Genomic DNA, 10,136 nt, shown 5'->3' with positions numbered 1-10,136 from the left:
TCATAAAATCAGCATGAGAAATAAATTGTGCCTGCTTAATTTTTATTGGGTTTGTCATTTAGAAAAGAAAAAACAATCAAACAGAAGGAGCGTTTAATGACTTTTCCCCTTTTAATCCATCATGCAGGCAGAGACTGTAAAGTGTAAACAGCTTGGTGTTTGGTCTAGCTTAGTGTTTTCAGCAGTTCAAGCACATCATCCATGTATTATTAAAAATCTTAGTGAATTTCTAGGTATGAATACACTTGCACCAAATATCCTTGCACTATGCATTAGAGGAGAATCTGATTTGAGCTTTACTTAGTTCTTTAGTTATTACTCTTCAGTGTGTAAAAAAAAAAAAAAAATTCCATTAATGTCAAGTTTCCTTTTCTGCAAACGGATGAGCACCTCTCCTGTACATCACAATGCCATTAGAGGAGTTGAACAATGCGATGACTTTTGAGTTTCTTAAACTTTTAGCATATCTACACCCAGGAACCCCTCCTCTGATCATCCATGAAGCTGTTCAATGTGAGGAAACATTCCTTTCTAATTCCCATCACATGCATGTGGACCACATACACAATGCTGCCTGCATGCTGCTGGATCTATATGGTTGAAATGACAACAAAGGCTTCTTGACTTGACTTGATGTTATATTTTTGTCAGCTCCTTTTTTTTTGGCTCATCCCCAATGGTCAGTATTTTAAATTTAATAAGCAGGACTTTGGATTTTGTTAAAAGTATAATCAAGCATGCAGGAAATGTGTGGGGAATAAACGTTATTTCTTTTATTTAAGATTATTTTTCAATAAATTGTCACACCAGTCACTGTCTCACATGAATAAGTTGAATAAGTACATCCTGTGGGTACTTGAAGTGCACTTCATTCTTCTTCTTGAAATATTCATTGTGAGCACTATTTATAATAAAAACAGTGTATTGTAGTGCATAAGTGTGCTATCTGAGATGCACCTTGAGTGTTATTTTGTGGCGTCACACTCCAACAATATGTGTGGCAAGTTTAAGTGTTTGTTATTACCTTGTCTTTATTACTGCTTTTTACTGCGGCCTGCTTTACAATGACTAACAGTCTTGTCTGGCTTTTGTCAGTTTTCTGATCACCTGACCATTTCTGAATTTGTTTTCTAAAGCAAAAAACTCACACTTGCAGGTCTACGTCATGCCAGTCATGCCCTTTTAAAACTCTTCAACTAAAGGAATTGCTATTTATGATGATTCATCATGAAAATCGTTAATTATATCACTGAGCACACTAATCAGCAACAAAACATTGGTTTCAACTGCATACAAGCCCCGGGCTCTGGAATTTTCTTCCTGTAAACCTGTGAGCTATTGATACACTTAAGACTTTGAAATCACATATAATGCTTGTTTGTTCTTGTCTTTTTTTAAACTTTGTTTTTAAATACTAATCCCAGCCCAATAATCTTTGGATTTTAACTTGGTATAATAGGGATACATTTACATTTCTGGCATTTAGACACCCTTATCCAGAGTCACAGAGGCCTTGCTCAGGGGCCCAGAAGTGGCAGCTTGGTGGACCTGGGATGCAAATTTATGACCATCTGATCAGTAGTCCAGTAATCCCACATAGAATTCATTTTATTTAATGACACATCATAAAGAAGATGCTAAAAATTACCCAGAGACATTCATCTTTTCTGAATAGGGCTAAAGTGAGTATCAACTGAGTCAAAAAGAACAAACATTTTAAAAGTGCTCTACTGTTGTCTACCTGTCAGATATCTCGCCTCTCTGAAACAGACTGGCAAAGACAAAGAGCACCATGACTCAGTCTGAGAATGATGACGAGTTGAATGATCAAACATTCTATATTTATCGGTGACTTACTGATCCTACCACTCTGTCCAAGTGAGTAATACTTAGTGTGTGCGAAGAAATCTGAAAAACACTTGTCTGTAATTCTGAGATGACTTTAAAGACTTCAGCGAGACAGTAAAGCATGGATTTTGCTACAATTACACAGTCCTACAAAAAAGGTGAATGCTAATACTACAGGTACTTATATAGAAAATAATTAATTAACTAACTAAATTGTGTCTTATTGCTTCATAGGTTACTTCCCTTTTTCACGGGTTATTACTTGCTTTTGATTACTTTAGAGTTTTTGAAAATTAGATTTAGAAGAAATTCAAACAAGTGAAGGTGGTTGAATTTTTTCGATAAATACAAATGTTTAAAGAATAGTTCAAAGAAAATACAGTCCATGGTTTCCTTTAACCCGAACCTTAATCTCTCAAATTTGTGCAAATTGGTATTTTTTTATCAAGAGCAAGAAAATAATCAATTTATCAGATACCAGATGTTTAAAAAAAAATCACATGTATCAGATTTACCAGATTAAAAAAATCTAATGGTACAGTTATATTCTAAATGAATTATAGTAAATGCAGTCCAAAATAGCTAAACCATATTAGGATAGAAATCTGGGTTCTACAAAGATTAAACTATACAAATTATTGGAAATGTGATATTAGAAAATTAAAGAAATGCATAATGAATGTGTACAATACAGTTAAACCAAGTCAAATACTCAGAAAAGACTCAAAGTGAGTACCTATATTAAAATACCTAAAATAACTAAAAGGCAATGCTAAATCTATCTATCTATCTATCTATCTATCTATCTATCTATCTATCTATCTATCTCTTCAAAAAGATCTTTCTGCCACTTTTATCACACAGAGAAAAATCTCTATCTTTTATCACACAGATTTCTATCTTTCATCCATTAATTTAGACCCTTCTGACATTTCCCAAAATTCTGTAAACAGAAAATAGTATGGTACCATGAATACTGTGGTTTTAGTGACAGCTGACTCTTAAAAGAAACAGATTAGTCATTTCCATACATTGAATGTTTGAATCAGTCAAGAGCAGTTTGGCTTCAGTTCTCCTATCTGCAAAGGCAATAACAGAAGGAGGAACAATGTCTGTGTTTAAATTACTGCAGAAAGAAAAAAAAAAAAGGTGTTGAGCACAGAGAGCTCAATGCCAGTAAGAATTGCTGTTTTGATGAATCGTCTTTGATTATGGTCAATAAGGTATTTTAGAACAAATTCGAAAAGAAATTTGTTCACTTAATGAGCTTCTCCTTTCATCACAGCTCCTGGGGGTTTAATAAATCATTTCCACATCTCAAAGAAAAACAATAATAATATCAGCAACAAAAAATATATATCCCCAGTGGCTATAACAGCAAATTCAGTGTGAGCAATAATGTATTGCTTGTCTGTAACTACATTTTTTTTTTCAATAAGAAATTATTTTATCAAGATTTTGCTTGATGGTGTTTCTTGATAGCCCTTTCATAAAGAAGAGAATTCTTAAAATATTACAAACATTAACAGTGCTCATGTTATCCTGTTTGCTCTGCTGGAAGCTTAGCATGCTCTCTAGAGACATGGCTTAGCAGACTCATTTCACTCTCTCAGCATTGTAAAAACCAATTGAAGTGACAATTAAATATTTAAGAGCGCACATTTAGCCTTTCACATTGATAATTTGCTCCTCTTAATTTGGCAAATTTTTTGATCTCAAGGTCTTTAACTAGACACAGACTTAATTACTGCTAGTAAGATGAAAAAGTAGATGTTAATAGGCACCAGTTAGTACAGTAACTTATCTGCAATAAGCTGCAGAACAAATTCCTTTCATGAAATGGTCGACTAAAGGGGCAGAATGAAGGTTGAAATAAAAGTTACTAAGCACATATAAAACAATGATTTTTTTTTAGGGAAAAACAACTGAATGCAAGCTTATTATTTTATTCATAATACACCGAGTTGGATATTCATTAGATCCTTCCATATGACACCATGCACGGTTTTGTCAGATTGGTAGCCTTCCTACTACCAGAGCCAATCAGTAGAAAATGACCATGACCGGCGAGATATTTTGGAATATATATATATATATATATCTCACACACACACACACACTTGACTATTCTGTGTTTCTAAATTGATAATTCCTTGTCTTCAGATTAAAGCCACTGATGAATGTGCAGACATCAAATTCCTGCCATTATCTCACTGATCTGCAACTGTACTCTTTGATTTTCGGTCATCGGGAGTTTGTCATCTGGTGTACACATGCTTTTAAAACGCTGTTCAGAAAGAAAAGCATATATACACCGATAATACATTTTGTATGCTATACTTTTTTCAATCAATATTTCAAACTAAATACAGAGAGAACATATCAACTATGAAATAATATAAACTTTCCTTACCTCCTTTAGTGATCCCGAGCTGGTGTATAGCTTCACCAAACCCCATGTAATGACCAGAACAGGGGAAATTGTGACCATGAACAGTCCAATACCATAAGCCCAGTATGGATATACATAAACATTGTTATACATGAGGGGCTTATATTTTGCAATGTAAAAAATTAATGTTCCCTAAAACAAAGGAAAGGTTGAGTAAGCAAGACAAAAAAATTGATTATCAGTCAATTCCATAAAGTCTCATTTACACTGCACTTTACTTATACTTCATGTAGCTCACTTGCATAATAAATACATCACTTTCCATTCTGTAATGTTTACACATTAAGGAAATACTTTAACACATGAAACATAACTGAACAACATTCTACTACATGTAACATGCATATGCCCCGGTGTCTCGTCCCCCCCCCCCTTTCTTTTTACAATCCTATTTTTTCATTTTATTAATTTTCTCTCCAAAAGATCTTAAAGTTACAGCTTTATCTCTGACAGTTGCAAAACACAGACACAGGAGTTAAATAAATGTCTCCCCTTTCTTTAAACCCATTTATGTGGCAAATCTGCCATACAATAGAAATGATAATGTGTTAGAATATGCACATTAATAGAAACCTGTGATCAGCCTTGCAGCTGTCGCTACTATCTGAGTAACAATGCACAGAATTGCCAATCCAACTGTTGTGTGGTATGGTAGAGGTTAAATAACTTACAAGGCACATCAGTGGTGTGAAATAATTCCAGCAGTATTTGAAGAATGCACTTGGCCTTATATCACACATGTCCTCAATGATATCAAACATGCGACCAGTCCCTGATTTGAGTGACAATCAAAATAAATTAAGTTTTTTGCTTTTATTGCATACCTAGTAAATAGAAAGGTACATGTATGATAGAAAACAATGACACATACCAAAAATCCAGCCAATTATTAGACTTTCAATCAAACCCATAAAAAGTAAGGAAGCCCCACTACCTCCATAATAATCAATAAGTTGGAAGATGTAGATTCCTCCCTAGGAAAACAACAAAATAGTAAAAAATACTCTCCATGCCTTAGAAAAATTAATTTTAAATGAACTTAAATGACAAAACATTTCAAAACGTATGGTAATAAGCAAATATAAGTACTTTTTCTTTTAGTTGGTATTCCTATGCTATACTCGGTATAAGTACATAGTTTAATGTGTAACTACACACATTTTTATCAGGTAAATGTACTAAATGCATATGAGTTCCTGACCAGGTTTGAATGGTTAATTACCGCCACCAGCCGTTATAAGGGACCTAATACGTCTCCTGTCCTGCTGTACAGTACACTCAGCATTGCTCAGTCATAGGTCTATTTAAAGCCCTTCAGAGGATTAAGCATGTGGTTTACTGTGACTCACCATCTCTTTATGCCTCTTGTATTTCATACATGGTACACATGGTAGAATGGACAATGAGATGAAGCTTAAGGTCTGTGTACCTAATAAACTGCCAAATCATTATATATAGTGACAGCGGAGCCTCCACTACAGCTCATACTGTAAGTGGGTTTTTAAACTCGCTCCTCACGCTACTGCCGCCCGGGTGCTGAAAGGACAGCTCCAGTTTCTATTGTTGCGTGGCCATGAAGCAGGCTGGCTGAAGCCTGGCAAAAATTTTTTGCCTCAATTAAAAATGTTTGACCACATAGTAAATAAATCCACATCACTTTTAATCACCTCCATTGCCTCCTGTGTCTCTGTTGCTACAATATAAATCGGGTAGATGTGTGCCATGTGTGTATTATTACCTGAGTTGTCATTAGAATCTGAAAGCAGAAGCAGGCAGTGCAGACAAATAAGAGGAAGAGCTTCCTCATGTAGGGCCTCCTCAGCACATTTGGGAATACATCAATTGTAGTGGAGATTATCAGCTCAAGTCCAGCAAACTAAACACAGGTGTTTTTTTAAAATTTTATTTACAATGCTATGCAAGAGGCCAGATCCTAAAATCCCAACAACTTCCTGTTACCTGTGTATCCAAGCCCAGTAAAAGCAACATAAAAAAGAAACAGCTTGACCACAGTTGTGGCAGTGGCATCAAGGCTACTGCCTGAGGGTAGGCTATAAATGCCAGACCTGGACCTTTAGAAAAACAAAATGCATACCTTTGTGATTATAATATAATAATTGTGATTTTGGAAATTTTATAATACGTGAGCCTCGTGTTTGTTAATATGTTTGCAAATCACCTGACTCTGTTATCTCTTCAATGTCAACTCCCAACTTCTCTGCCATGAACCCAAGAACAGAAAAGACTACAAATCCAGCTACAAAACTAGTGCAGCTATTTAGCACACACAACCAAATGCAATATCTATAAGGGTACATGAGTTAATTATTATTCAGCATAAACATGACACGAACAACATTGCAAACATTATTGTTTTTGATGGGGGCTTACCTATAGCTGTTGGTTTTGTATGTATTGTAACTTCCAAAAACAGCTATGCTACCAGTTGTTAAACTGTACGAGAAGAAAATCTGAGTCCCTGCATCTATCCAAACCTATGTGGCATTCAAATAAATCATAGTTTAGTTGTTGTTTTTTTGCATTGATTTCATCATACAGAATGCGTCATCTTAGTTCTGGGAAAATTATCTTTCATGACCTGTGAGTCTGCAAGGCGAGATGGTTTTGGATACAGGTAATACTTTATACCAGTAAGCGCACCAGGCAATGTTAGACCTCTTAACATCAGCAAGAGCATCATCACATATGGAAAGGTAGCTGTAAAATACACTGCCTGACAAATCATATAGGTTATTGCTACAATTTTACAAAGAATCATTATAAACCAATGTTTATCATTTTATCCTATAATTTATCATACTACTAAGCTAATTAGCATGCTTATGTTATGCTTATAAAAAAATGTGAGTTTGAAGAATAAATAGCAAACAAATCAAAATATGACCTTTCCAGTTGACTTCACCCCTTTCCAGATGCAGAAGTAACAGGCCACCCAACTAGCCAGTAAACAAAGAATAATCTCCCAGTTTAAAGTACCCAGTGTATCAATACCTTGGGATATGTTCAGCACTTGTCCCCTGGTAGTCAACAGAAGAAATTTTAGTGAAGAGGGTAAATCCAAATGATATAGTGTAATTATTTAATAGTGTTTTTATAAACATACTCCCAGAATTCAATGACCGAAGAAATGCTTGAATTTCCTTGAGTGCTGTTGAGAATCATATTGCTCTGGTTTGATGGAATTTCTACACAGTTCACTAATAGGTACAGAAAGAGGAATAAAACAGAAGGCAAACCAAAAAGTACATAATTACATATTAAATTATTATATTTGGATGGCAATCCTTTTGCTATGAGCTAAAATGTTCAATGGTTACCAGTTATACACCTATCCCAGTTGGGGTCAGCCTGCTGTGGCAATGAAGAGCCAAGGGTGGTATTCATATGTAATGCCTATTTGCTAGCAAGAATGTGATGGATGGTCTTGACATTGACACTGGCAATATCACCTGGCTTTGGTGTTTTTCTAAATAGTTAAGAGGGTTGCAAAGATTTGTCCTTCACTTAGCTCACTCATTGACCTCTACAAAACCTAAATGCCTTCCAATGTTTGAACAAAAAAAGCTGTCTTCCTGCCTGAAATATTTAATTATGTGGAACCATTTGCTAGACAATGCAAAAAACTTTAAATCTGATTCTGGGACTAGAAGTGTATGCTAACAGAGACTTCATGAGTCCTTGTACTGTATGTCATTTATCAACCATGCATTCACATTTAGTGTAAACTGTGCAAAAAAGTTTCTATATATAGAATCTGATTTATCAAGTTTTGCTTATCCATGAGGATGTGCGTATATTTCAGAACACTCTTGACCATGCATATGCAGGAACCATAAGTGGTTAAAAAGTGTAAACTGGATATAATGGTGCTTACAACCAGATGCAGACAAATGACAAAGTTTCAAAGTAGAAAAATGCAAAGACACATTTAAAGACTGATCAGCATGATGCCTTGCATGAAGATTTGCCTGAATTGAAGTTATATTTTTAGTCGCTTTGACATGCTCTATGAGGTAGATGTTATAAGTGATTGTGGCCATGCACAGACACAACAATTCATAATGTGTGAAATTTATCAATGCCTATTTCTTGAAGATGTGTGTACCATGTATGATAACTACCAATGTTCTTGTACATACTCTTAAAGACAAGAATTTTTTTTAATTATTTTTTAACTTGCTTTATACCATAAATAAGAGCCCTTGAGAGGGCAACCTCTAAAAATCCTGAAACAACAAAAAGTTTTCCCAGTACACCACACATATTTCTAATCTATAAAGCATCCAGTCTCAGTCTATAGGCATTTATAAGCCATTTATTGTACCTGTGTTCCAATGATTACCACAAGTTGTCCAAGGTAATGTGAAGCTCAAAGACGAAATTAAGTAGAAAAGAGCCCAGGCCAGGAGCATATTGTAGGCAATGGCGCTGTACAAGGAAATGACATAGCTTCCATAACCAAAACCTGCCAAAAGAAGGTCATTTTAATGTCATCCTACATTAACAAAGACTTCTGTGTAAATTCAGATTCCTGTAACTAAGCTGATCCTTATTGGTTGATAGCATATCTTCATCAATTACTAGTATTTACCTTGGTAATGACAATAACTGCATTCATTGTAAAATAAGTGACCAAGTGCAATAAAAGTATTACCTCCTGCTAGTGGACAGAGTCTTCCCCAGAATTTTGCTGGACTCTGTTTTGTGTACTGACCGATACAAACGTCCAGCACAAAGAGCGGCACTCCGCAAGTCACAGCAAACAGAGTGTAAGGTATTAAGAATGCACCTACATAAAAAAGTTACACAAACAAGCCAAATAAAAACTCATGTTGCCTCACTGCTGAATCAGTTTTGCTTCCTTTCTTCTTTCCTTTGCTCTTTACCTCCTCCATTCTTGAAGCACAGATATGGAAATCTCCAGACATTGCCCAGACCGACAATATTTCCTGCCATGGCCAATAGAAACTCCATTTTATTGCCCCATTGACCTCTTTCAGTCAGCTCTTTATTTCCAGCTGTCCTTTTCTCTGATTCTCCCATTATTCTCTCGACTCAGTCACAGACCACTGGAAAACCTAAATTCCTTGCTGTGTTTGAAAAAATATAGCTGTCTTCTAAAGTAAAATGTTCAATTTTCACACATTATATCATCCACTGTCAGACAATGCAAACAAGCATGCAAATCACATCCTGGGAACTTCGTAAGCAGTTTCATAACATGGTAACATGGTAACATGATACTAAAGCTACACTCATAAGGATGGATCTAGACAGATTACCAAAACATAGTCAGCCTGTACATAGACAACCTGTAATTTTTCTACCTTGTAGTTTTAACTTACCCAAACTATTCATGATACTGCCAGAGAATGGAAGATCTACAAAATAAAATGCATCTGCTTTAAAAAAAAGGGCTGATTGGCATCTCTAAATTGGTTTTCCAAATTGAATAAACCTGTAATAAGTCTGTCCGTGTTTTTGCCCTCTTTCTGTCTGCTGTCTTGTCCTGCTGTTTATTGTTGGCCCCGCCCACTTATTTGTTACCATGGACACTACTTGCACTCAATCTCTTCCCCAGGTGTTTTGTCTTTGTCTCTGATTGTCTCTGCTTTGTGATTGGTTCCTGTTTACTACATTTACTCTGTTTGTTCACTTCCCTGGTGTTGGTCGTTGTTGGCATGTGGTGTGGTCATGTTCCCGTTTCCTGTTTTGTTCTGTGTTGCCTGTCTGTTCTTTTGTGTTTTGTTCATTAAAACTTTAAACTGCCTTTGCACTCGCCTTTGTCTCACCGTGTCTCATCGTGACAGAACCT

General features: G+C 35.6%; 1 protein-coding gene across 3 annotated transcripts; it reads right to left on the bottom strand.

The window, feature by feature from the left end:
* Positions 1–3,778: 3,778 nt before the first annotated feature.
* Positions 3,779–9,831, bottom strand: LOC113634916 (sodium- and chloride-dependent GABA transporter 3-like). Of its 3 annotated transcripts, none has more exons than XR_007138912.1 (15): positions 9,667–9,829; positions 9,208–9,411; positions 8,976–9,110; positions 8,646–8,786; positions 7,425–7,518; positions 7,206–7,338; positions 6,900–7,034; positions 6,692–6,795; positions 6,480–6,604; positions 6,260–6,372; positions 6,039–6,176; positions 5,235–5,274; positions 4,972–5,124; positions 4,262–4,432; positions 3,779–4,135 (listed from the first exon to the last, which is right to left on the bottom strand). XR_007138912.1 is itself a non-coding variant. In XM_027134099.2 (15 exons), the coding sequence occupies exons 2-15, from the start codon at positions 9,362–9,364 to the stop codon at positions 4,040–4,042; spliced, it is 1,746 nt and encodes a 581-aa protein (XP_026989900.2). In that variant the 5' UTR covers positions 9,365–9,411; positions 9,667–9,831; the 3' UTR covers positions 3,779–4,039. The 3 variants fall into 3 exon arrangements, 2 of the variants coding, with proteins under 2 accessions (XP_026989900.2, XP_026989903.2); XM_027134099.2 differs by having other exon boundaries at positions 4,972–5,072; positions 5,172–5,274; positions 9,667–9,831; XM_027134102.2 differs by having other exon boundaries at positions 4,972–5,072; positions 9,667–9,831.
* Positions 9,832–10,136: the final 305 nt, after the last annotated feature.

This window comes from Tachysurus fulvidraco, chromosome 21, assembly GCF_022655615.1.
Source record: "Tachysurus fulvidraco isolate hzauxx_2018 chromosome 21, HZAU_PFXX_2.0, whole genome shotgun sequence".
NCBI lineage: Eukaryota > Metazoa > Chordata > Actinopteri > Siluriformes > Bagridae > Tachysurus > Tachysurus fulvidraco.
The sequence above is the reverse complement of the archived record's forward strand: the minus strand, read 5'-3'. Positions and strand labels throughout refer to the sequence as shown.

Excerpts from the sequence above, each read along its gene's own strand:
- LOC113634916 (XM_027134099.2), bottom strand. The coding sequence starts at position 9,364 with ATGGGAGAATCAGAGAAAAGGACAGCTGGAAATAAAGAGCTGACTGAA. Across the intron at positions 7,035-7,205 it reads GGGTGAAGTCAACTGGAAAG|GCAGTGTATTTTACAGCTAC; the intron begins GTCATATTTTGA and ends ATGATTTGTCAG. Across the intron at positions 4,136-4,261 it reads GCTCGGGATCACTAAAGGAG|CGTTTTAAAAGCATGTGTAC; the intron begins GTAAGGAAAGTT and ends CTTTCTGAACAG.